Genomic DNA, 27,885 nt, shown 5'->3' on the forward strand with positions numbered 1-27,885 from the left:
CCACCATTGGAGACGTTAGGGACCAGCAAATGGGACATCCACAGGCTGCAGCATCTAGAGATGACAGAGTCAGGGGCAGAGTGTTCAGACAGGGCTGCAGGTGACAGTCAAGGACAGAGCACAGAGCGGCTGCAGGTGACAGGTCAGGGACTAGGTACACGGCTGGAGCTGCAGGTGACAGTCATGGGCCAGATGCACAGGCGGGGCTGCAGGTGACAGGGACCTGGTGGACAAATAGGACTGCAGATGACATTGAGGGATCAAGTACACATATGGGGCTTCAGGTGACATGGGCGGACTGAGTGCAGAGAAGCGTCTGGGGATGTCAGCATCAGGGACTGGGGGACACAGCTGCTTCGTCAGAAGACAGTGACAGTGCCTGAATAGGAACACCGGGCCTCAAGAGCTCAACCAGTGCAGGTGCCTCCTGGCGACAGGGCCAGGCCTGGAGCTGGGAGGAACCCAAGACAGCCTGGCCTACCAGGCACGGGCCCATCCAGAAAGGAAAGAGCACCGCTAGTTAACAAAGAACTTTATTATTTCTAATAAATGGTGCTGAGGGTGGGGTCTGGAGAGGGCACACAGCTGTCCCCTGTCAATGCGTTGAGGCCCACACTCCTTGGGAGGGGACAGGGGAAGCCCCATGTTCCCCGGAGCCTGTCGCCGTGGCCTGCAGCCCTGGATGCCTCTCACGGAGCCGCAGGTCTTCCTCCCCGGCTTTCTGGTCGCGTGGCCACCACAGCCCCATTATTACAGCCAGAGCCCGGGGCCAGGTGTGAGTCGGCCTGCAGCTCTCCGTCTCCGCCAGCCTGGACTCCTGGGAAAGGGGATAAAAGGGGGGCTTCCTGGTGCTGGCTAGAAAGCGTGATGCTCTCCAGCCAGGCAGCCCCCTGGTCCTCTGTGCTGTAGCTGTGCCTAGGGGGGCATCGGGGACGCTGTCCCTGTCCCGCAGCAGGTGCCCTGGGGGTTCCAGGTGTGTGGCCGGCCTCAAGCCAAGGGGCCCAGCAGGCCCACCCCGTGTTCTCCACCCTCTGACCCTCGAGGCCCAACCAGTCACCCTCCCACCCCTGTCTGGTCCCGTCCTTATCCAGGTCCCTGTGCTGGGTCTGTAGTGCCTCATCTTTGTCTCCGTCTCTTCCTTTCTCCAGGTCCCTGACTTCCTCTCTTCCCGTTCATCCCCCCGCCCCCAGTCCCCTTCCCCGCCCCTCCCCTGCAGCTTGGGGCGATTGAAACCTTGAAGCAGGTTCTGAAGGCCTTCCTGGGTGTTAGTATCTGGGAGGGGAGCGGCCTTGGCGGTGGGGACCGGGGCGGCGGGGAGCAGCAGCAGCAGCAGCAACAGCGGGGGCCACATGGCCTGCGGGCCGGGCGGCTGTGGCGGGACAAGGTGGGCGTTAGAAGCCCCGCCCCCTCTCCACGCCCTTTCCTCTCTGCCCTCTCACTTCTGCGTGCCAGGCTTGCACATCCAGCACCCTTCACCTGCCACCACGGCCCGCCTGTGTCTCTCGAGCAGCCCTGAGTCAGCCCACAGACCGGTCACCGGTCTCCGGCTCCCCAGGGATTGTTAGATCCAGACAGTTCTGCCCCAGAGCTGCCCTGGAGCTCGGACGCCTACACAAGCCAGAGCCACGCCCCCGCGTGCTGGCCACGCCCTCGAGCCCAAGCCTTGCCCACCAACTGTTAACGCTTCACCCAAGCCCCTACGCAATGACCACGCCCCCACACATAGCCACACCCATTCCCGGCCACGCCCCCAGAGTCCCGCAGAGTCTCCACTCACCAGCCATGCCCCCACTGCAAAAGGCCACGCCCCTGAGCACGGCCCTGGAGACCCACGCGGGCCTGGCCCTCTTCTGTGATCCCCAGTCCAGCCCCAGTGCAACGGCCCGGGCCCCCAAGTTGAGCCTCATCCAGCATCCGGGCCAGCCTCTGCCACCCTCAGCATGGAACACAGTCGTTTCGGGTCCCTCACTCCTGTTCATTCTCCATTTTTCTTGAACATACGGGGAATATTCATAGTAGCTGTTTTAAGGTCCGGATCACTAATTCCATCATCTGTGCCACTTCTGGGTCTTTATTTTTCTACTCATTATGGGTTCTGTTTTTCTGCTTCTTTGCATGCCTGTTTTTTTGCTTTTGTGTTTTCGAGACAGGGTCTCACTGTTGCCCGAGCTGGAATGCAGTGGCATGATCATAGCTCACTGTTAATTCCTGGGCTCAAGCGATCCTCCCATCTCAGCCTCCTGAGTAGCTGGAACCACAGGTGCACGCAGCCATGCCCAGTTAATTTTTAAAATTATCTTTTGTAGAGATGGAGTCTCACTCTGTTGCCCAGGCAGGTCTTGAACTCCAGGCCTCAACAGATCCTCTTACCTCAGTCTCCCAAACATTACCAATATATTCTTATTTCTTTGAGAATCTTTAGTATAGGTGGTACAGTTTTTTCTTTGGTGATTGAGTTCCTCAAATGTCTGGTTATTTTTGTCAGAACTCATTTTCTCCAGGGAAGTGCTGCAATCTTGACTGGAAAGAAAAACCAATCACATAGCTACTTCCTGGTTGGGAGGTTAACCCCATTTCTGCTTCTTAGAAGGGTTTTATAGAGGATGTTGGCCGGGCTCAATGGCTCACGTCTGTAATCCCAGAACTTTGGGAGGCCAAGGCAGGTGGACCACCTGAGGTCAGGAGTTTGAGACCAGCCTGGTCAACATGGTGAAACCCCATCTCTACTAAAAATACAAAAATTAGGGCCGGGCGCGGTGGCTCATGCCTGTAATCCTAGCACTTTGGGAGGCCGAGGTGGGCGGATCACGAGGTCAGGAGATGAGACCATCCTGGCTAACACGGTGAAACTCCGTCTCGGCTAAAAATACAAAAAAATTAGCCAGGCGTGCTGGGGCGGGCGCCTGTAGTCCCAGCCACTCGGGAGGCTGAGACAGGAGAATGGCGTGAACCCGGGAGGCGGAGCTTGCAGTGACCCGAGATTGCGCCGCTGCACTCCAGCCTGGGCGACAGAGCCAAACTCCGTCTCAAAAAACAAACAAAATAAAGAGAGAAGGGGCCTGGCTGTGCTGCCCAGGGTGGTCTTGAACTCAGCTCAAGATCCTCCCATCTGAGCCTCCCAAAGTGCTGGGATTACAGGTGTGCCTGGCCTGCTTCCCTTCTTTGAAGAGCTTGGCTTCCTCGTATCTGGACATAATTTAGGATGGAATAAGGAACAGTGGATGAATTTTTGGCCTCAGGTATAAAGAAGTAGTCTTGCGTTTGTATCTTTTGACATAAAAGACAAAATTGAAAAGTTCGCCAACCCCAAGCCAAGCACCAGCAAATATGGGCGTGGGTGGAGAAAATCTCCTGTGAAATGGGCACTTCCGGTGGGGGTGAAGGGTGAGCCCCTGCCTTGCTTAACACTGCCTGGTAGTTCTGCCCAAAGGACTGAGAGAGCAAAGTGAGCCACTGTGGGGGAATCACACCCCCAAGTCGCAACCAACTCCCAGATTCCCCCTCCTTCGCAAAGCATTAAGTCACCTGTTCACACTTCAGCTTAACCCTCAACGAGTAGGGTGGAATGAAAAGCACACGGCCAGGCGAGGTGGCTCACTCCTGGAATCCCAGGACCTTGGAAGGCCAAGTTGGGTGGACCACTTGAGCCCAGGAGTTTGAGTCCAGCAACACAGCAAGACCCCGTCTGTATGAAAAAAAAAATAAAAAATAAATTAAAAAATTAGCCAGGTGTGGTGGCATGCACCTGTAGTCCCAGCTACTCAGGAGGCTGAGGTGGGAGGATCATTTGAGCCCAGGAAGGCGGGGCTGCAGTGAGCTGTGATTGCACCACTGCACTGCAGGCTATGGTGAGAACCTGACTCTAAAAAAAAAAAAAAAAAAAAAAAAAAAAAAAGGCGTCCCCACCAAAAAAAATTAGGCACACATAGTCTATGCCATCCAATGTCACGTCCTTTTTGCTGTGCTTTTACAAGCTCAGCCAGCCCCCAAAGTGTTTTTTTTTAATGGTGCAAAGTCTTCGTGACCCGTTTCTTTCATTCACTTACATCTGTGCTGTTAATTGTGTAACTGAGATTTCCTCAAAGGTTTAACTGAATACTTTTTAAATAATTTTCCATCAAATCAAACTCAGCATTATATTCATTCACTGCCAAGAAAGGTCACCTCTAAGGTAAAAGTTAAGATGAATCCCGAATTTAGAAATGCGGAAGAACAATTTGTTTAGGGAAATATGAAATGTTACATACTAGCTTCTTTATTGAAGAGGCAGCTCAGACCCATTTATATATGCAAAAGTATAGGATGACAAAGTATGTAATGATTCTTTAACCTTCTCAAATATTTCACTTAAAATATATATTATGCTAAGCCTTAAGGACAGCATAGGAAATCTTAGTAGTTGCCATCAAAATTACTATAAATATGTATTTTCTGCACAGAATTATGCAAAACCTACCATTTAATTCCTGTTATGCAGCATATTCATACACATCTAGAAAAATATGAGTAGAGTGACGAGTAACACAAATGTTAGCCATTTGTGATTTTAAAAAACTTTTATGGAAAGTGTAACACACATGCAGAAAAATACACATACCTTAAGTGCACAGCTCAGAACACACTCAGATATTTAGCACCCAGGTTTAGAAACAGATTATTCCCAGCACCAGATAAATGCCCCCTTTCAGCCTTGGCCAAGACTAACCACTATCCTAATTTCAAACCACATAGACAAGTTTTGCCCGTCTTTATAATTTATACAGAAGGAATCATACAGCATGTTGGCTTTTGTGTCTGGAGTCTTTCATTCAGCAAGGTTTGTTAAGTTCAGCTACATTATTACATGAACTTCTAGTTCATTCGTGCTGTTTTACAGTATTCCATGGAAATAATGCCACTTGTTTATTCATTCCATTGCAATGTGCCTTAAGATAGTTCTGTTTTGTGCAGTTTTATGCTATATTCTGCGTGTCCTTTGGTGGAGACACATGCCTTTTTGCTGGGTTTGGGTAAAAGGGTATACTTGGTTTTAAGTGCCAGCTTTCAAAAATGGTTTTATGGATGAGCAATTCCACCAGTAGCGTACAGTTCCTCTTGCTTACATCCTTGCCAAAAGGATGCTTTTTCATGCTTTTCATTTTAACCATTTCCATGGATGGGTAGCAGTACTACATGGTGTTTTAAATGTGCATTTCCCTGATTACTAATAAAGCTAACATCTTTTCATGCTTAGTGGCCGTCTGGATATCCTCTAAAATGAGTGGATATCCTCTAAAATCTTTTGCCTTTTCCATTTCCCCCCTTGATTTGTAGGTGCTCTTTACATATTCGAGATCAGGGGCCAGAAAACTATAAGTGCAGACCAAATCCAGACTGCCACCTGGGTTTATGAATGGTTTTACTGGGAAGCAGTCATGCTCATTTTTTAAAATGCATGGTGTATGGATGCTTTCACACAATAGCAAAGATAAGCATTTGTGACAAAGCCAAAAATTTTCACCATCTGGTACCTTGCTAAAAAGTTTGCCAACACTTTTGCTATACTCAGTGCTGTTGTCACATACATGAACTGCAAATATCTTTTCCTCCTCATGGTTTCCTGTTCATTTTCTTACTGGTGGTCTTTCTGATAAACAGAAGTTCTCAAACTTACTATTAAGTTCTATTTTATGGGTTAATGCTTTTTTGGGTCTCAATAAACCTTTGCTTACTCCAAGATTACAAATTGTCCAAGATTTCTTTGTAAAGCTTTCACATTTCATATTCAGATGTGCAATCCACCTTCAACTGACTTTTTATTAAATTACAAAATTTAATTGGCAAAGCACATTTACTGGAAAGAACACCCTTTCCCCCACTACACTTCAATGTCACCTTTCTCAAAAGTCAGGTGATGGTATACATGTGGGTCTACTTTTGAATCTGTATGCTATTCCACTAGTCAGTTTTTTCATCCTTGCGCCAAAATAACACCATCATAATTTATGTGGCTTTATAACAGGTCTTGATATTTGGAAATATCAGTCCTCTCTGTCCATTCTACAAGATAGCTTTGACAATTATTGGCCTTTTGAATATGCATATGAATTCTAGAATTAGCTTGTTTATTTACATTAAAGAATTTGCTAGGATTTTAATTAAGGTTGCAATGAATTTAGGGAAAAAGCAACGGTTTTGAGATTGTCCTGGAATCCTATCCCTCTCCTCCTTTGTAATTTTCTTTTCTGGATACAGTTCTTCAAAGCTTATTAACTCATTTTTCCCCCCTAGGCACTTGAGGGATCTTTTAAGTGGCACTGCTTTTCAAAATTTCATTTTCCTTGATTTTTGCTGGTATATCATAAAATGCTTTTTGCATAACTTTTATGCAGGGAACTTACCAAATTTACTCATGGCATATGCAAATAGAGATTTATATTCTTTTTCTTTTTTAAAATTTTACTTCTTTTCTAATCTTTATGCCTTTTGTTTCTGTTTCTTGCATTAGTTTTCTGGTTAGGTCCTTCTGAACAATGCTGAATAAAATCATTGACAGCAGATATCCTTGTCTTATTTTTATAATCTTAGGAGAAATGTTCACTATTTCATCATACTGTTTGTTGAAGTCTGTTTATGCAATTAAGGAAGTCCCTTTCAATCCATCATTTGCTAAGATCATAAATGAACATTAACTTTACCATAAGAATGTTCTGCATGCCAGATTACTTTTCTACAGGTGGTGTACAATAGCAACTGATTTGTGAATATTAAGCCACCTTTGCACTCCTGGAACACAATCTATTTGATTACCATTTTACCTGTTTCCAGAACAAACGATCTTTGTTTTGTTTACCCAGTATCTGGTCATATGACCACTATAAAACAAGTTACTGGCAAAGAGAATGGAATCATTATTATTTTGACTAATCAGGATTCCCCTGTGTAATGTGAAGAAGCAGTAGCTACCTAAACTGTTCCAGCAAGAAATGGAGTGAGGACATTAATTGACCAAAAAATATCTGCTAGAAACTTGAATCAATTTGTTCCAAAATACTGGGAAAAAGGGGAATGCACACAACAATGACACTGTATTTGTATCAAAGAGAAGTTTCTGAATAAAATTTCTAAATTACAAAATATTGGCACTAGGCACACTGAAAACTATGGGTTAAAAAACATGGGTGGTGTGAGAGCTGGGGATATTTTAGAGTATGGGCAGTATGCTTGTTCTCTTTCACTGAAACAGACTTAATTCCAAATTATGTTATGTATAGTTTATCAAAATAGTCTTTTAGAAAATCTTATCTTGCTCAGATGCAGTTGAAAACTTTACAAAAACACTGCCTCTTCTACTAATGAGGCATTTGTTAAAAACCCATTTGTAAATTCCTCTAAATAGAAAACTAGGTATTTTACCATTTTATACCTACTAAATATTATCTGACCAACAATATATCCTGTCTTAGTACATTTGCCATCCTAATATTCAAATAAGAAAACTGCCTCTTCACAAGTTGCCCAATTCCAAACTTGCATAGAATTACCATTAGATTGCATTTTAAAGACATGATAAAAAATGGCCATACACTTATTTAATGCTACTGTCCTCATGATCAACTCCTGATAATTTAAAAACTTCATTTTATACAACGAAGATTTATTCAGAGCTTATAGCCTCTGAGATCTTTCCTATAAACACCTGATTTTACATTAGAAATATGGCTTTTAGTAGAACAAATTTCCAAGACAATATATTTTCCACATTCACCATATTGACAGATTTTGCCTTTGTATGATTCCCTGATATGTAAATACAATTTGAATCCAAAATAAATATTAAATATTTATAAAACTTCACTTCTGCATAAATTATCTAGTGTCTGATGAGTCGTATGATCTTGCTGAAGGTTTTGCTTCTTGTTACATTCTTCGGGATTCTTCTCTGTGAAAATCCAGATTAAAATGAATCTAACGCCTAAATGCTTCTCACCATTCAGGACATGAACCCTCAGATAAACACTTTGACTTTCTATTGGATTTTCCATATTCATTATATTCAGAGAGTGTTCTAAAAATTGAGATCTGACTTCAGAGACTTTCCACATCAAGTACATTCATATTTCCTCTTCTGTGAATTCTCTGATGGCTATTGAAGGCTGATCTGTGGTGGAACTTTTTCCCACATTCATTACATTCATAGGGTTTCTCTCCTGAATGAGTTCTATAGTGTACAGTGAGGTATGACTTCTGAGAAAAGACTTTCCCACATTCATTACATTCATAGGGTTTCTCTCCTGAATGGCTTCTGTAGTGGACAGTGAGGTTTGACATCCGAGAGAAGACTTTTCCACATTTACTACATTCATAGGGTTTCTCTCCTGAATGAATTCGATGATGTATGGTGAGATATGATTTCTGAGAGAAGAATTTTCCACATTCGTAACATTCATAGGGTTTCTCGCCTGTGTGTACTCTTTGATGTCTGAACAGGGATGAATTATGGGAAAAGGTTTTCCCACATTCGCTACATCCATAAGGTTTCTCTTCTGAATGACTTCTATAATGTTCAGTATAGTATGATAACTCAGAGAATAACTTTCCACATACATTACATTCATAGGATTTCTCCCCTTTTGGAAGTGGCTGGTGCCCATCAAAGGCTGAATTTACAAGGAAGGTTTTCCCACATTCATTACATTCATAGGGTTTCTCTCCTAAATGAGCTGTATGATGGTCGGTGAGATATGACAACTGAGAGAACTTTCCACATTCACTACATTCATGGGATTTCTCTTCTGTGTGTACTTTCCGATGTCTAATGAAGGCTGAATTTAAATTGAAAGTTTTGCCACATTCATTACATTCATAGGGTTTCTCTTCTAAATGACTTCTATAATGTATAGTGAGGTATGACACCCGAGAAAAGAATTTCCCACACTCGCTACACTGATAGGGCTTCTCTCCCGTGTGTGTTCTCTGATGTGTAATCAGGGTAGACTTTCGGTAGTAGGATTTCCCACATTCATTACATTTATAAAGCTTCTCTCCTGTGTGAGTTCTCTGATGATCACTGAGTGCGGACTTGCGGGAGAAGGATTTCCCACATTCGTTACATGGATAGGGCCTCTCTCCTGAATGATTCCTCTGGTGTAGGGTGAGATGTGTCTTTTGGCAGAAGGTTTTCCCACATTCACTACATTCGTAGGGTTTCTCTCCTGAATGAGTTCTTAGGTGCTGAGTGAGGTGTAACTTCTGACAAAAGGTTTTCCCACATTCATTACATTTATAGGGCTTCTCCTCTAAGTGTGATCTCCGATGTACAGTGAGGGTTCCCTTTTGGCTGAAGGATTTCCCACATACATTACATTCATAAGGTTTCTCTCCTGTGTGAGCCCTCTGGTGGATGATGAATTTTGACTTTTTACAGAAGGATTTTCCACATTCACTGCATTCAAAAGGCTTCATTTCCATTTGTGATCTCTGATATGCATTAAAATTTGACATCTGTATGAAGTCTGGTCCAGAATCATTCCACTCATAGGGCTTCTCCCCCACGTAAGCTCTCTTATGAGCAACAAAAACAGCCTCATTGTCTAAGACTTCCATGCATTCATTATATTCAAAGGGTTTCTCCAAAATATTAATTTTCTGAAGAATATTTTCTTCATTTTGAGAATAGGTATCCCCATTTTGATTAAATTCATACATTTTCTCTCCATGATATGTTTTCTCACATTCATTACACTCATCAGGTTTTGTCTTGGCATAGCTTCCGTCACTACTAATTAATTCTGAAATAGATTCTAAATTCTTTCCACATGAGACACAATTATGAGCTATTATGCTTGAAGGAACAAGGCTTGTTTCCATATAAGTTTGACAAAATGTATTCTCTTTCTCTTCAGTCAGGGTTTTGCTGTTGATACAAGCAGCTTGCCTTGAATGTTTATCTTCATTTTCTTGGATTCTCTCTATCAGGTCATCAAATTTCCAGACTTCTAAAAAGGAAAAATAGTAAACAAACTTTGTAAATCTAAACACACTAGCCATGGAAAGGTACTGGTACTCAAGAGCCCCCATTGTGGGGTTGACTCTGGCTTTAGAGCCAATCTCCATAAATAAAAATAATTACAAATGCATAGTTCTCTTTGTCCTTTGATTTCTAATACAAAACATAAACACACACACACACACACACACACACACACATACACACACACACGGTGAAAGGATAAAGATGAGATAGTGGTAGAAAATAGAAGAGCAACCTCATATTGAATACAGGTAACTTTGTTGCTTTACAAATATTATGTTTCAAACTTTGGTAGAAAAGGTGAAATAAAACCAAATGATGAGAAGAGAAGTGGCTGAAAGTGTGCCAGATCCAGGCAAAGATGGGAGGATTTAGATCAAATAGAATCAGGAGGAACAAAAACAGGTGCTAGGTCTCCATACAAAGGAAATCCATTATGGATTACATTTGGGAGACATCTATTACAATTTATATTAAACTGCAAGATATTGCTTCATATCAAGATACGATGGTAGCATCCCCACTAGCCTAGACCCTTCCAAAATCTGTGCCTTACTAGTCTGCATACAAATGCAAATAAACATTCTGAATGCTCTGATTTCTTCATGTTTACAGAGAAGATCCGCATTCATCTGGAGGAGACCCAGGCAAGTGAATGTCCAAAAGAAATGTAAGCTAGACCAGAGGGCAAGGTATCTTTTTTTTTTTTTTTTTTTTTTTTTTTGAGATGGAGTCTCACTCTGTCACCCAGGCTGGAGTACAATGGCACAATCTTGGCTCACTGCAACCTCCACCTCCCAGGCTCAAGTGATTCTCCTGCCTCAGCCTCCCAACTGGCTGGGATTACAGGCACACACCACCGCCCCCAGCTAATTTTTGTATTTTTAGTAGAGACAGAGTTTCACCATGTTGCCCCGGCTGGTCTTGAACTCCTGACCTCAGGTGATCCACCCACCTCAGCCTCCCAAAGTGCTGGGATTACAAGCATGAGCCACAGTGGCCAGCCAGCGGGTATCTTAAAAACAAGATCATGCTGGGCATGGTGGCTCACGCCTGTAATCCTAGCACTTTGGGGGCCCAAGGCGGGTGGATTGCCTGAGCTCAGGAGTTTGAGACCAGTCTGGGCAACATGCAAAACCCTGTCTCTACTAAAAAAAGAAAAATAAAAAACAAAACAAAAAACCCAAGATCAGATCTTTGAAGTGTTCTGAAAGTCGTATTTAATACTAGCTAACCTTCTTAGCCATTAAATTCTGCTTTCCCTGATTGCACAATAAAGCACAGTGGTTAAGAGCATGAACACCAGAGCAGGCCACCTCAGTTCAAACCCCCAACAATTTACTAACTAAGGCACCGTGGTCAAGTTACGTAACTGTGATGCAGTTTCCCTCATCTGAATTCAGTGTGAATACGAGTGCCTAAATCATGGGGTTGTCAAAGGACTGAATTAGTACATGTAAACTGCTTAGAACAGTTTATAACATAAAACAAATGATCATTAAGTTCAGCCATTAATTTTCTTTCAATTTGCTGACTTAAATTTCCTAAAACCATTCATGTCTCTATAATTCTTTTACCTAATTCTGAATACAAACAAGAGTTCCCAAACTCCTGGGTTTCATTTGGTGTAAAATCTTGTATCTCAGATTCCTAAAGCTGCCCCTATGATGTACTTTTATTTTTATGTATCTTACACATTTTTGGATCCACTAAACTATTGTTAGCTGCTATCACCCACATTCAAAGCAACCCTGATGGTACTCTGCTCAGAAATCTACAACATCTCTGAGCTCCAGCACCCCAAACTCCAACAGAAGAAACAGAAAGGTTATTAATGATATTTTTCACTACCTGGATTCATGATATATATCCAAGCTAGCATTCCACTAATCTGCCAACATCTTCTGCTCCTGGAAGCCTAGGCTATGCCTTGCATATTCTCAGCCACAAGTCTGTGCTAGTGATCTTCCCCGCTCAGTTTGACTTCTGGTGTTGGCTATACTCAAAATCTATCTATACTTTGGGGGAAAGTCGAAGACACTTATCAAATCTCTTCCCAGTTCATTGAATCTCTTTCCCTTACATTTTAAAATAGCTTTTACATAAAGTTGCACAATGTGCATTGGAGTATAAATTTTCCATGTGAAAGCTGAATTTTATAGTTCATGCAGCTATGATCCTATTTCCTAACCAAAACCTATGCCCCTGGAAAGTATTCATATTTTCTTTGTATCTCTCTGAACAGAAATTAAAGTAGTTCCTAATCTGATGGGTGCTTACAGGTTCTAATCTAACCCCTATCTGTTTTATCAGAATCTATGGTTCAGAATAAATGATCTCTCAATGGATTAATGATAAAGATCTTTCTTTTACCTAGCTCCTTGGCAAGTCAATAAAAAAACCCACTGAATACCAACTGTATGTTGCATTATCAAAGCAAGAAAAGTAAAAAGGTCTTTCCTCTTTGGAGGATTATAATTCTGGTAGAAGAAGCTCAAGCAACAAATATATGTACCTACCTATCAGAGCATATAATCATTTAGAGCATATATTCCTATCAAAGCACAGAATCACAGAGCATATACTCCTATCAGAGCTTATACTCAGAGCATATACCACTCCTATCACAGCATAGAATCCTATCAGAACACACAATCTCAGAATATATAATCCTATCAGAGTGTATAATCATATTGGAGTATATAATCATATCTAACTTTTTGTGGAAACAATCGCTGAGTGGAATAGGTATTAAGAGAAGGAAAGACTGGAGTGGTCAACAAATCATGAAGGAAACTTCAAGGAGTTAACCTTTTAAGCTCAAATGTAAAGCATAAAGTTCTAAAGTTTATTGCTCAACAATGCAAATACAGTTAACATTACTGTACACTTAAAAATGGTTAAGATGGTAAATTGCATGTTACGTGTTTTTTTTGGTTTGTTTGTTTTGAGATGGAGTTTTGCTCTGTCGCCTAGGCTGGAGTGCAGCAGCAATCTCCACTCACTGCAAGCTCTGCCTCCCGGGTTCATGCCACTCTCCTGCCTCGGCCTCCCAAGTAGCTGGGACTACAGATGCCTGCCACCATGCCTGGCTAATTTCTTTGTATTTTTAGTAGAGATGGGGTTTCACCGTGTTCGCCAGGATGGTCTCGATCTCCTGACCTCGTGATCCACCTGCCTCGGCCTCCCAAAGTGCTGGGATTATAGGCGTGAGCCACCGTGCTGGGCCATGTTATGTGTTTTTTAAACCACAATTTAAAATTAAATGAAGGGGCTGGGTGTAGTGGCTCATGCCTGTAATCCCAGCACTTTGGGAAGCTGAGGAGGGCAGATCACTCTGTTGAACTTCTGGCCAACAGACTGAAACCCTGTCTCTATTAAAAATACAAAAATCGGCCGGGCGCGGTGGCTCAAGCCTGTAATCCCAGCACTTTGGGAGGCCAAGACGGGCGGATCACGAGGTCAGGAGATCGAGACCATCCTGGCTAACAAGGTGAAACTCCGTCTCTACTAAAAAATACAAAAAACCAGCTGGGCGAGGTGGCGGGCGCCTGTAGTCCCAGCTACTTGGGAGGCTGAGGCAGGAGAATGGCGTAAACCCGGGAGGCGGAGCTTGCAGTGAGCTGAGATCCGGCCACTGCACTCCAGCCTGGGCGACAGAGCGAGACTCCGTCTCAAAAAAAAAAACAAAAACAGAAACAAAAAAACAAAAACACGCCGGGCGTTGATGGTGCATGCCTGTAATCCCAGCTACTCGGGAGGCGGAGGCACAAGAATCACTTGAATCTGGGAGGCAGAGGTTATCCTGAGCCAAGATTGCACCACTGCACTCCAGCCTCAGTTACAGAGACTCTGTCTCAATAAATAAATAGGCTGGGCACAGTGGCTCAGACCTGTAATCCCAGCACTTTGAGAGGCCGAGGCAGGTGGATCACAAGGTCAGGAGTTAGAGACCAGCCTGACCAATATGGTGAAACCCCATCTCTACTAAAAATATAAAAATTAGCCAGGCATGGTGGCATGTGCCTGTAATCCTAGCTACTTTGGGAGGTTGAGGCAGGAGAATCGCTTGAACCTGGGGGAGGAATGCTGCAGTGAGCCGAGATTGTGCCATTGCACTCCAGCCTGGGCAACAAGAGCGAGACTCCATCTCAAAATGGAAGGAAGGGAGGGAGGGAGGGAGAGAAAATATGTATTATCTGGGCAAGTAAAATGCAGATGAAGGAAAACGACAATGATCATTTGAATGGAAGATGGATCCACTGTAATCCAGGTATGGGAGAATAGTGAACATTAATGTCAAAAGGAACTGAATGTGCTGATGATCTGCAAAGCATTCCACAAAGGACAAAGAATACAAACCATGGAGAGAAGACTAGCACAATCAAATACTGGGAGGTGAGGAAGGTAGACAGAATTCATGATTTTGGAATGTGCACAGTTTATCATCAGACATTCTGAGAAGGAAGGAAGTGAACTGTCTCACTGGTACTGCTGTTATCAAGCAAAATATTCAACTAGACTTCTGGTTAAAAGTGTTAGACATATCAATTTGGAGGCAAGCTGCAAAAATACACAGGAAAAAAGGTCTTAGAAGTTGAGATCAGATAAACTCTTTTAAGGGATACAAAGAAAACTAAAAAAGTGGAAAACAGGTCCTAGGGTGACACTCCTGAAAAGGCAAGAAAAGGAACAGATATTCACTTATGAAATTCACACTTCCTGAATGTCTACTACGGACAGAGCATGATTCCAGTTATGGGGAAGGGGAAATGAACACACAGACAGGTGATAAATGAGCACTGGGGAAAGAGAGGAAAGCTGAGGAGTGCTATATTGTCACATCAACTGAGCATGGACTTTGGGAAATGACGTACACTACAAGCTGTGACTGAATTCATAAGCATAGGTGGAAGATGAGGTTTTGGTATCTGAATGCCTAAAGACGTAAATAAAATTAAGGGCAGAAAATAAGTCCAAGGTATTTTTAAAGGAAGGAAGGAAAGAAAATGGAAGATAAAAAAGAATGAAGATAAAAGTCTCAAGTTAATTTTTATGTCAGACTTCTGAATGCCCCAAAACAAAACAATTCTGTAAGGCTGGGAGCAGTGGCTCAGGACTGTAATCTTAGCACTTTGGGAGTCTGAGGTGGGTGGATCACTTGAGGCCAAGAGTTCAAGACCAGCATGGCCAACACGGTGAAACCTCGTCTCTACTAAAAATACAAAAATTAGCCAGGCATGGTGGCATGCACCTGTAATCCCAGCTACTCAGGAGGCTGAGGAAGGAGAATTGCTTGAACCTGGGAGGTAGTGGGTGCAGTGAGCTGAGATCGCACCACTGTACTCCAGCCTGGGTGACAGAACAAGACTCTGTCTCCACAAAACAAACAAACAAACAAAACCCCACAACAATTCTGTAATGGCGAGGGAGTAAGTTACCAATAATGCTGGAGAAAGAGGAAGTGAATAGGTCTCCAGTACAGGTTAGAATGGAAAAAATCCCTACCAATGTAAATCAAATGTAAAATCAACAGAAGAGTTCATGTATGTGTGTGGGAAGGAAAGTGATATTTGGGGGTTGGGAGGTGTGCCTGAGGGTACTGAATACATGTCAACAACTCTTTAGTCACTCCCAAAGGTCTGGGATGAGCATTTTTTAACATTTGATACTCTACTAACTTGCCTGGACTATGTTGACATGGAAATTCACCTTCCATTATCCACGGCTCTTCTCCCTGCTCCAACTTAATGATGACGTTTGGCTTGGTGATATCATACCCTGTTAATGGGAAAAGAAGGAGGACTTGGGCAAGCTGCTTGGCTTCAGAATCTCCAAAGTACAAGATGTTGCTACCTCATAAGCTGCATAACAGAAGTGCTCCATTTTTTACCTTATCAAAGTTAGAACCTTTTAATGAATAGTAATATAAATACTCCAGCTAGTGCCCACAAGGAATTAAATGGTGTCATCACTTATTTCTTCAAATTCAAGGATAAAACCTCATTCAACCGAGAGCATTCAGAAAGCAAGCTATCCTCACCCACAGAAACTAGATGGCTATAGTTCTCCAACATCACATCCCTGTATGTTATCTTCTCATCAGGGTCCAGTTGCTGCCACTCCTCCTGGGTGAAATCCACAGCCACATCTTTGAATGACACTGGCCCCTGTAATGGCAACATGATCAGAATTGGGAAATATGGAAAAGGGATGGGGGGATAACATTTTACAAAGCTCACTGGTAAAGTTAACCATGAACATTGTATACCTTATTTTATGTTACAGATTATGGAAGGGAAATCATATTGGAAATCATATTGGAAACATATATCCTTTGGGATCATGTATATACACGTATATATACGTGTGTATATGTACACACACACATATATATATAAAAAAAATATATATTACCCACAAAAACAAAAACCCCAAACACAACTGAACTCCTATTTTGAAACTGAACTGAGTTTTGGGGATATGAGTGAAACATCATGCCTGCTCTCAAAAAGTGGACAACCTAATAAGGAGATAAACATGTAAACAAACATATGCATTTTACTCCTGGTCACTTCTTTTAGTCTTCTTTGCTGCCAGACCCTCCCCTTCTCCTGGACCTCTTCATGTTGGAGTGTCCACCACTCAGTTCCTGGTCTTCTTCTTCCTAACTCACTGCTTTGGGGCTCTCACCTAGTTTCAACTCCTTGTTCTTCTGGCTCTTTTATTCTCATGGCCAGTGGCCTCTGGCTATCTGCATGGCAGAGTTTTATCTCAAACATCTCAATCTTACAGCAATAAGTATTCATTAAATGAATGAATGCCCAAAGCTGTTATTAGAGTAATGCAGACAAGGTGCAGAATGATTTAAAAAAAGAGAATCAAATTATTTTAACTTTATGCCATCATATTAGGCTTCAGACTCAGTTAACTGGAAGTCCTTAAAGATGCACTGTGTATTCTATGGGATGAAGGGGAAGAATATGATGAGGTGTAAAAAGTACCAATGGCAAACATGAAGCAGCTTCAATTTTTAAGAGGTTGGGGCTGGGCATGGTGACTCATGCCTATAATCCTAGCACTTTGGGAGGCTGAGGTGGGAAGATTGTTTGAGCTCAGGAGTTCGAAACCAGCTTGGGCAACACAGTAAGACCTCATCTCTGCTAAAAATAAAATTTTTTTAAAAAATTGGCTGGACATCATGGCACATGCCTGTAGTTCCAGCTACTTGGGAGGCGAAGGCAGGAGGATCGCTCGAGCCTGGGAGGTCAAGGCTTCAGTGAGCTGTGAACGCAACATCGCACTCCAGCCTAGGCAACAGAGCGAGACCTTATCTCAAAAAAAAAAAAAAAAAAAAAAAAAAAAAAAAAATAAAAAACTCCTGGGCTCCAGCAATCCACCTGCCTTGGTCTCCCAAAGTGTTGGGATTACAGGCTTCAGCCAGCATGCCCTGCCCAAACTTGTAGTTTAGAAAAAGAAAGTGCCCAGTAAGCATGTTGCATTATCCTATTATTTATAAAGAACATATCAACACGGGGTTCAAACCCAGTGATACAGCTAGGACCAGGTAGATCCCAAGAGATAGCAGAGGCAGAGCCATTAGGCTGCTGGGCTGAGAAACTAAAGCAGGACACCCAAGCTTATCCATAGGCAGGCCACAGGAGCTGATAAAATCACTGAGAGAGAGCTATAACCTTCTGGGTTAAGTTAGTCCAGAATGTAAGAAAGCGGTAGGGGTTAGAAGACAGATCAACCAATAAACAACATAAAATTACATGCCAATACCACTTACATCAATACAAATACCCAAAATGAAACATAACCAAACAAAATCCAGTATCAGTTTAAAAACATAATATACAACAGCCAAATGGGACTTATTCCCATTTGACTAGTTTAATATTTGGAAATCTATTAATATGACAAGCCACTATAACACAGCAAAGAAGAAAAGTCTTGTATCCACAAAGATACTTGAAAAAGCTTGACAGAAAAAGCTGATTTAAAAAAACAAACTAAAGAAAATAGAAACTTCATTAACATCAATATTATGTATATACACAAATATAACTATTGTACCCTAATATGCAATAGTACGTATGATATATATGTGACATACATATTTCAATTACACACAAGCACATGTATACAGTTTGCGTGTACACACACACACACACACACACACACACACACACACAATTTACACCTCAGTCTTCTTGGTCCAAAAGTCAGGATTTTACTTAACAGGGAAAAATGACATACCTTCCCACTAAGATCAAGAACAAGGTATTAATAAAATGCTCACTATCTACAATTAGAGAAGAGAAAACAATAGAGGAATATAAGAAAAAGTAAAAGTGCTTGGGCATGGTGGCTCACGCCTGTAATCCCAAAACTTTGGGAGGCCGAGACAGGCAGATCACCTGAGGTCAGGAGTTTGAGACCAGCCTGGTCAACATGGTGAAACTCCATCTCTATTAAAAATCCAAAAAAAAAAAAAATTAGTTGTATTATTAAGGTCAACTTAATCAGTTACCCTAAATTACTTTATAAATATGCAATCCCAATAAAAATACCAAAAAGCTTTTTCCTGGAACTAGATAAACTGACACTACAGTTCATATGAGGTGGAAGAAAATCAAAAACAGCTCAGGGAAAAAAATCATTTGGACATGGATAAAACTGGATCCAGGCCAGGTGCGGTAGCTCATGCCTGTAATCCCAGCACTGTGGAAAGCTGAGGCAGAAGGACTGATTGAGGCCAGGAGTTTGAGACCAGTCTTGGCAACATAGCAAGACCCTATCTCTACAAAGAAAAAAATACGTATATTAGAAAAAATATATATAGAGAGACATTAGGACTTCTGCCCTCAGTTGTGATAAACTAACAGGTACTGGATATACCCTCTAACCTGAAACAGCACATACCAAAGAACAACAACAAAAAAACAAAAACAGAAAGAAACATAAAACGGAGAACATATATGAAGCAATTTTTTTTTTTTTGGCGAAGTCTCGAAGACGAGAGTGATACGGCACAATCTTGGCTCACTGCAACCTCCGTCTCCCGGGTTCCAGTGATTCTCCTGCCTCAGCCTCCCGAGTAGCTGGGATTATGGGTGTGCACTAGCACGCCTAGCTAATTTTTGTACTTTTAGTAGAGACGGGGATTCACCATGTTGGCCAGGCTGGTCTCGAACTCCTGACCTCGTGATCCACCTGCCTCAGCCTCCCAAAGTGCTGTGATTACAGGTATGAGCCACCACGCCTGGGCTGAAGCAATGGTTTTCAAGGCACTGACTATCAGGCAGTAGAGTTATCTATGAGTGATGGGAAATAAACAAGGTGAACCAATCAACTTCTGCCTTGAGCATTTCCAGGCCACGGAGCAGGGAAGAAGAACAGAGGCAGATGTGAGGAGAAAGAGTTGCAAGATGGGAAAATGGGCAGGAAATTGCAACCCATAAGGAAGAAAAGAATCAGTCCATCAAAACTGGCCCAGAATTGACACAGAGTTTACAACTGGCACAGAGCACTGAGAGAGTTCATCATTCTATTCCAAATGTTCAAAAAAATTGAGACAGGCAAGATGTAAAAAAGACCCATGTGAACCTTCTACAGATAGAAACTAGAATATCTGAGATGAAAATTAAACTGGACAAGATTAACAGCATCGTGGAAAAAAGACATTAGTGAATATAAAGATAGCAACAGAAGTTACATAAAATGAAACAGAACAAACAATTAAAAGCAAATAAAGAGCAACAGTCTGTTGTGGGAAAATTTCAAGTGGCCTAATATACAGGCAACAAGAATCAATGGAGGGGAGGTGGTGGATATTTGAAGAAAAAATGATAAAAATGTTCCCAAAGTGATGACACCATAAACCCAAGATCCAAGAAGTTCAATGATCCCCAAAACAGAAACATGAAAAAAATGATACCATGACATATTGCAATCAAATTGCCCAAAACTAATGATAAAAAGTTTAAAACAATAAGGGAGGGAAGACAAAAAGGCATGTTATATACAGGGGAACAAAGATGAGTATGACATCAGATTTCTCTTAGAAAAAAATGTAAGCAGGAAGACGATAGAGAAACATATTTAAAGCACTGCGGAGAAAAATCCAGCAAAAACACCTTTAAAAGGAAAGACAATGAAGACATTTGCAGACATACAAGAATTCATCATCAACTAGAAGAAATGTTAAAGAAAGTCCTTCAGGCAGAAGTAAAATGACAGCAAATAACAATTTAGATTTACACAAAGGAATGAAGAGTACCAGAAATGGTAACTGCCTATTTTCTTTCATTATTTAAATCTCTTTAAAAGATAACTGGGTCGGGTGTGGTGGCTCACACCTGTAATCCCAGCACTTTGGGAGGCTGAGGCAGACAGGTCACCTGAGGTCAGGAGTTTGCGACCAGCCTGGCCAACATTGCGAAACCTCGTCTCTACTAAAAATATAAAAATTAGCCAGGTATGGTTGTGGGTGTCTGTAATCCCAGCTACCCGGGAGGCTGAGGCAGGAGAATCACTTGAACCCAGGAGGCAGAGGTTACAGTGAGCCGAGATCACACCCCTGCACTCCAGCATGGGGGACAGAGTGAGACTCTGTCTCAAAATAAATAAATAAACAAACAAACAAACAAATAAAAGATAACAGTTTAATTAACAACAATGTAACAGATTCTGTGTGGCACTGATACCACCTGTAAAAATAAAATGAACAATGGTGTACAGACCAAGAGGAGAGAAATGGAAGTATCCTATTGTTAAGCTTCTCTTACTCTAAGAAAAATGGTACATTACTTAAGAATAAACTATGATAATTAAAGTTGCACACTATAAATTCTAACTCACTAAAATAACAAAACAGTGTGATAGCTAAAAACCCAACAAAAGACATAAAAGTAGAATCATAAAACATTCTCAATTAATCAAAAGGAAGGAAGACAAACAAAGACATTTTAAAAAGAAACAAAGAAGATGAGACTAAAAGAAAGCAAAGACAATGGACTATAACCTAACTAGTTTTATCAATAATCACATTACATGTAAACAGTCTATACATCCCCTATTATGAGACAGAAATAGACTGATGAAAACAAGCAAGATCTAAATCTTGCTGCCTACAAGAAATAATACTTTATATATAAAGATGCAAATACGTTAAAAGTAAAAGGATGGAATAAGATATACCATGCATGTATTACTAAAAAGAATGCTACATAAATAACAAAGTACATTTCACAGCCTGGAATATTAGCAGGGATAAGGAAGGCCATTTTACAAAGTGGTTTATTAATCAACAGGACGTAACAACCTTGAACATTTATGTATCTAATATAACACATAAAGCAAAAAGTGGTAAAATTGCAAAGAGAAACAGAACCACAATTGCAGCAGGAGATTTCAGTCCCCTCTCCCTGTGTGCCTGATACAAATAGGCACACAATAAACAAGGATATAGTACACCTCAACAACACAACCAACCAACTTGATCTCATTAACATTTATCAAACACTCTACCCAACCAGAGCAGAACAAGCCATCTTCTCAAGATGCGTAGAATTTTCCCAAGACAGATCCTATTCTACGCCATAAATTTAAGAGGTTCCATGTAGCATTCCAGACAAAAATTCACAATCTAAATCTAATCATGAAGAAAGATCAGGGAAACCTAAATTTAAAGACTTCTATAAAATCACTGGCCTGTATTCTTAAATTTATAATGGCACTGAGGAACAAATCCATATTAAACAGACTTAAAAAGCATGAAAACTAAAGGCAATTGACAGTCCTAGACTGAATCTTCTACCAAAAATTAAAAATTGCTATTAAGGAAATTATTGGGAAATTGGCAAAAACTGGAAAATGAACTATAGTTGAGATAAAAGTATTAAATCAATGACAAATTTCCTGAATTCAATTATCGTGCTATGGATATTTAATAGAATGTTCTTGATTTTATGAGATATAATGTAAAACTTTATAGGGTAAAGAGACATGACACTCTCAAATAGTTCAGAAAAAAAATATAAATACATATACACACATATATGTATATATCCATATAAATGATTAATGTGGGAAAATGTTAAGAATGAAGTATCTGAACAAAAGGAAGTATCTGGTATTTCTTTGTAAAATCTTTGCAATTTTTCTGAAAATTTGAAATGATTTCAAAACGAAATGCTGAACAGAAAATAATGCTATCAAATACATATTACATGTATATATTTGCTATCAAATATATCAAATATATTTCAAAAGGACTCAGAAACCAACTTAAAGGGATTCCATCTGGCCAAAGATGGAGCCATTTAATTTTCTAAAAGAATCACAACTTCGATGTACTGAAATATTTACTATCTGTTTAAACCCACGAGCTCATAATGGTAACAAAACAAAAAAACCTTCCTGCTTAGAAGCCTACTCAATATTTTAGAAACTGTCTTTCCTGCATGAATTACATAACCAAATAGAGAATAGAAATTTATCTTCAGAAAAGTATTCTAGGCCAGCTGTGATGGCTCAGGCCTATAATCCCAACACTGGGAGGTCAAAGAAGAGGATCACTTGAGCCCAGGAGTTCAGGACCAGCCTGGGCAACATAGCGAAACCTGTCTCTACTGAAAATTAAAAAATTAGCTGGGCATTGTGGCACATGACTATACTTTCAGCTACTTGGGAGGCTGAAGTGGGAGGATCACTTGAGCACAGGAGTTTGAGGCTGCAGTGAGCCATAAACGTGCAGCCTGGGTAACATAGTGCGACTCTGTTTCCAAAACAAGAAAAGAAAAGAAAGTTATTTTGGCTAGTAAATAAAGAAATGGTAGAATTAGCAGATCACCATTTTGCCTCCCCTAATGAACTAGTAAATCACAGCAATAATCAATAGTCGATAGTTCTTAAGTTCACAAAAACAAAGAAGGTAACACGTGCCTCCAGAAGTAGACAAATGCCACGTATGGTACAGCTGTGTGAAAAGAATTGAACATAAACCTGATTAGACTTCCAGATCAAACTACCAATTTTACAAGGCATACAAGATGTTTTTTTTTAAATGTGCTAAAGGTGAAACAAGGGTAACACAATCTAAACTGAGGATAACCAACTCAGTTTCTTCAAAACAATGAGCACGCAAGAGACATACTATGGGAACTATTGAAAGATTTAACTCAACTGCCACATGTATTAAGAAATATTATGGGTTATTCCTAGCCCCTTTTAAAAAGATTCCTTATTGGCCAGGTGTGGTGGCTTACACCTGTAATCTTATAGCACTTTGGGAGGCCAAAGTGAAAGGATTGCTTGAGGCCAGGAGTTTGAGACCAGCCTGAGCAATACAGTGAGAATACATCTCTAGGCTGGGAGCAGTGGCTCACGCCTGCAATCCTAGTACTTTGGGATGCCGAGGCGGGCAGATTGCCTGAGCTCAGGAGTTCGAGACCAGCCTCAGGGTGACACGGTGAAACGCAGTCTCTACTAAAATACAAAAAAATTAGCTGGGTGTGGCAGCGTGTACCTGTAGTCCCAGCTACGCGGGAGGCTGAGGCAGGAGGATCGTGTGAGCCCAGGAGATTGAGGCTGCAGTGAGTTGTGAGAACGTCTCTACACTCCAGCATGGGTGACAGAGCAAGACCCTATCTCAAAAAAAGAAAAAAAGAAGGCCGGGCATAGTGGCTCACACCTGTAATCCCAGCACTTTGGGAGGCGGAGGCGGGCAGATCATGAGGTCAGGAGATCAAGACCATGGTGAAACCCTGTCTCTACTAAAAATACAAAATATTAGCTGGGCATGGTGGTGGGTGCCTGTAGTCCCAGCTACTCAGGAGGCTGAGGCAGGAGAATGGCGTGAACCCAGGAGGCGGAGCTTGCAGTGAGCCGAGATCACGCCACTGCACTTCAGCCTGGGCAACAGAGTGAGACTGTCTCAAAAAAAAAAAAAAAAAAAAAAAAAAAAAAGAAGAAAAGGAAACAAAACAAAACAGACTTCATCATTTAAAGACAAATAAATACTTACAGATGAATCATTTTAAATGCCAAGAAAAGAGAGACTCCATGGAGAAATATCAGTTTGGAAGTAACAGATGTCAAAGGCAGACAAAGGGTCCTGTGAGGTAGGGCTAGGAAATGCCCGCTGGATTTGACTGCAATTAAATCACCGGTAATGTTTACTGACTGACTCAGCAACGTGAAAAGGACAAAACTAAAACTCTGAGAACTGAAATGAGAAACAGAAATGAGGAAATCTTCACAAGAGAGTAACTATATTGCTTGCTATGCAACCCAAACAAAAAGAAGAACAAGTATTTGAAGGATGACCACGTCATTCATTCCCTCCATGATCTAGGACTCAAGAGTAAAAACAGAATTCTGTCTACTTGGACCACAGTATTTCCATCCCTGGAAAAATGATATGCACCAAGTTCTCCTTGGGCAGCAGGCCCTCTGCTTACCTAAGCACCAAGAATAAGCCATAAGTTACGGTAATTTAATGGTTGTTATCAGGAAAGCTATCCATAATTATATCAACTTGAATGAAGAAATTTTTCCAAGTCCTAGAAAATATTTTAAATCCACAAGTAACAAAATTGGTTTCTCCTTATAATCAATGCAAATGATGTCATGGATGGTGACAATGCAAACGATGTCACGGATGGTGATATGGTTTTGGTTTGTGCCGCCGCCCAAATCTCACGTTCAATTGTATTCCCCAATGTTGGAGGTGGGGCCTGGTGGGAGGTGACTGGATCATGGGGGCAATTTCCCTCTTGGTGCTGTTCTCCTGATACTGAGTGAGTTATCACAACACGTGGTTGTTTAAAAGTGTGTAGCGCCTCCTGCTCCCTCTTCCTCCTGCTCTGGTGATGGATGCTGTATCTGCTTTCCCTTTGCCTTCTCCATGACTGTAAGTGTCCTGAGGCCTCCCCAGCCACGCTTCCTATGACAGAGCCTGCAGGTGGGAGCCAATTCAACCTCTTTTCTTTATAAATTACCCAGTCTCAGTTATTTCTCTATACAGTGTGAGAATGGACTAATACAAACGGCATTTTCCTTTTGTGATGACTGCAAAGAATATCAGCCCTGGGTGCGGCTCAATTTCAACAGCCTTAAAATATACTACCCATACATACAAGCTTCACAAATCACTTTTGGTGCTGATCTGCCACACTCACTACATTTTACAGGGTAATGTCTAGTTCCACATTCCCATTTTAAAGTATGAATCCTGGCTGGGCGCGGTGGCTCATGCCTGTAATCCCAGCACTTTGGAAGGCTGAGGCGGGGTCACCTGAGGTCAGGAGTTTGAGACCAGCCTGGCCAACATGGTGAAACCCTGTTTCTTCTAAAAATACAAAAAATTAGCTGGGCATAGTGGTGCATGCCTGTAATCCCAGCTACTTGGGAGGCTGAGGCAGGAGAATCGCTCGAACCCAGGAGGTGGAGGTTGCAGTGAAGCGAGGTTATGCCACTGCACTGCAGCCTGGGCAACAGAGCAAGACCCCATCTCAAAAAAAAGAAAAAAAAGAAGTATGAATTCTTACAAATCTCTGAAAATGCATCATAAAATAAAGTAGTTGGACATATACACAAGCAGGAAAACTCACCTGCAATGTGTTCATTTTCTGCTGCTCTTGGAAACGTGCAGAGACTGTGGCTGGTAGACCTAGAGGGGGAGAAGCACGTCATTGAAGTCGTAAGTGCTCTGGCTTGCAAAGGCAGAAATCTTGTGTGTAAGAACCACAAAAGAAAGCTCAATAGGCTAACACCCTCTGAACACTCAGCCTGCAAACACTCAGAAGGGCCTAAAAGAGTGATACAGGGTTTCGCCATGTTGGCCAGGCTGGTCTCGAATTCTGGCCTCAAGTGATCAGCCTGCCTCGGCCAGCATGGTGAAACCCCCTCTCTACTTAAAAATAACAAAATAATTAGCCAGGCGTAGTGTCATATGCCTGTAGTCCCTCAGGAGGCAGAGGCACAAGAATCCTTTGAACCTGGGAGCTGGAGGTTGCAGTGAGCCGAGACCACGCTGCTGCACTCCAGACTAGGTGAGAGACACTGTCTCAACACACACACACACACACACACACACACACACACACACACAGTGATGGGGAAGCATGCACTTGTAACTTTGTAACTCTAAGATAATCAGGTAGTAATTAGACGAGTTAGACTCTCATGGGTAACATGACTCCTTTTACAAATAGTCTGCCATCATCAAATACAACATGCAAAAAGAAAAAAAAATCCCATCATACGGCTCGTGATTTTTGTGGTTTGTTGAGACAGGGTCTCAATCTACCACCCAGGCTGGAGTGCAGTGTTGCATTCACAGCTCACTGCAGCCTTGACCTCCTGGGCTCCATCGATCCTCCCACCTCAGCCTCCTGAGTAGTTGGGACCACAGGTGCATCCCAGCATGCCTGGCTACTTTTGTATTTTTTGTCGAGTCAGGGTCTCCCTATGTTGCCTAGGCTGGTCTCTAACTCCTGGTCTCAAGGGATACTCTTGCCCTAGCCCCGCAAAGTGCTGGGATTACAGGTGTGAGCCACTGTATCCGCCCGCATTTCCTTATTGTCTCTTTAAACTGCTTAAAATCAAAAAAGCCATAGGAATCGAGTATGTGAGCTCTCAGAAATGAATATGTATAAAATATGGTTTTGTTTCTAAATTATCTAACTGAATTTGGTTATTGCTGCACCTAATAATCTTCTATTAAGAAAACTAGGATACGGGAGAAAGAACACTGGCCTGGGAGATAAGACTCCTGAGTTCTACTATGAGCACCTCTACCCACAAAGCCGGTGACCTGGTCAAGTCGTCCACCTGCTAAGGCCCAGCCTCTTCCCCTAGCAACTGAGGCAGCAAGAGAGAATCCCTGCATACTGTTCCTGTATTACTACCATTCTCCAGGGCAGATCTAAGGGGGGAACCAGCAGACACTTAAATGAGAGAAGAGGTGCTGACAGACGTTTAGAGGCGGTAGAAATCTGGAGCACGGAGAGGAGGAGGAAGGGCTATTAGGGGTTAGTGGGGAGTGGAGACGACGTCCGCAGCTGAGGCTGGGGACACCCTCCACGTCCCCGTAAGCCTCGTCCTCCCAGATCTTCCCATGTAGCGCCTGTTCGGTGCAGCCGGACCCTGCCTTCAAACCGAAACACGCGTCTCTCCTGCAAGCGATCGGGACCCTCCCCCTGCCCTACACTCTAAGGTCCCCAACGCACGGTGACTTTACCCAGGCCCTTCTCGCTCCAGGCCCGAAAACCCAAGACCTACCCGCCTGCGGCTCCGCAGCCTCTGCCCCACGGCTCCCAAGAAGCCGGGGCGGGCCTGCTGTCGCGCGTCTGCTCGCGAGGTCCCCTCCTCTCCACCTCACCAAGGCTGTTCTGCTCCCGAGGGACCCCGGCCGGGCCTACAGGGCAAATCCAGTCGAGTGTCCTTCCCGCGGCCCAGATCCGCCTCCCTGGGGCTCACCGTACAGCAGCGGCCTGGTCCAGGCCGCCAAGGACACAAACGGGCCAGGCCCGGGTCCCACCGCCCCTTCGCCTCCGCCACCTCCCGCCCGGTCCCTCTGGCCCCAGCGCCGCCGGCTCCGGGGCTCACGCTCCGGGGTCCCCGCTCGAGCCTCCACCCGGCACGCGCGAACCCTGCCCCGCACAGCTCTGCGCCCGCCTAGGTGCTGGCCCTGGCGGTCAGCGTCCAGTCCCGCAAGCTCCGCGATTCTCGTCCACTGGAGGCCAAAGCCTGGGAACTAGAGTAAGCGGTGACCTGAGGACTCACAGGAAGCGAGGGCAGTGCGGGGGCGGCGCGCATGCGCGAACACGCACACAGGGAGAAGTGCACACGCGCAGCACTGC

At 42.8% G+C, this 27,885-nt stretch overlaps 1 protein-coding gene across 1 annotated transcript; it reads right to left on the minus strand.

Moving 5' to 3' along the window:
* Positions 1–517: 517 nt before the first annotated feature.
* RBAK (RB associated KRAB zinc finger) lies at positions 518–27,835 on the minus strand. The gene is made up of 8 exons (XM_050783967.1): positions 27,687–27,835; positions 27,305–27,440; positions 25,633–25,691; positions 16,056–16,182; positions 15,698–15,793; positions 3,526–9,977; positions 1,234–1,369; positions 518–817 (listed from the first exon to the last, which is right to left on the minus strand). Exons 3-6 carry the CDS (start codon positions 25,645–25,647, stop codon positions 8,068–8,070), a joined length of 2,148 nt encoding a protein of 715 aa, XP_050639924.1. The 5' UTR covers positions 25,648–25,691; positions 27,305–27,440; positions 27,687–27,835; the 3' UTR covers positions 518–817; positions 1,234–1,369; positions 3,526–8,067.
* Positions 27,836–27,885: the final 50 nt, after the last annotated feature.

Source organism: Macaca thibetana, chromosome 3, assembly GCF_024542745.1.
Source record: "Macaca thibetana thibetana isolate TM-01 chromosome 3, ASM2454274v1, whole genome shotgun sequence".
Taxonomy (NCBI): domain Eukaryota; kingdom Metazoa; phylum Chordata; class Mammalia; order Primates; family Cercopithecidae; genus Macaca; species Macaca thibetana.

What these genes read in the sequence shown, in the direction of transcription:
- RBAK (XM_050783967.1), bottom strand. An exon ending in TAGCCATCTAGTTTCTGTGG is followed by an intron (nt 15,794 to 16,055) that starts GTGAGGATAGCT and finishes TCCCATTAACAG; the next exon opens with GGTATGATATCACCAAGCCA. An exon ending in TCCATGTCAACATAGTCCAG is followed by an intron (nt 9,978 to 15,697) that starts GCAAGTTAGTAG and finishes TTTCCTTTTTAG; the next exon opens with AAGTCTGGAAATTTGATGAC.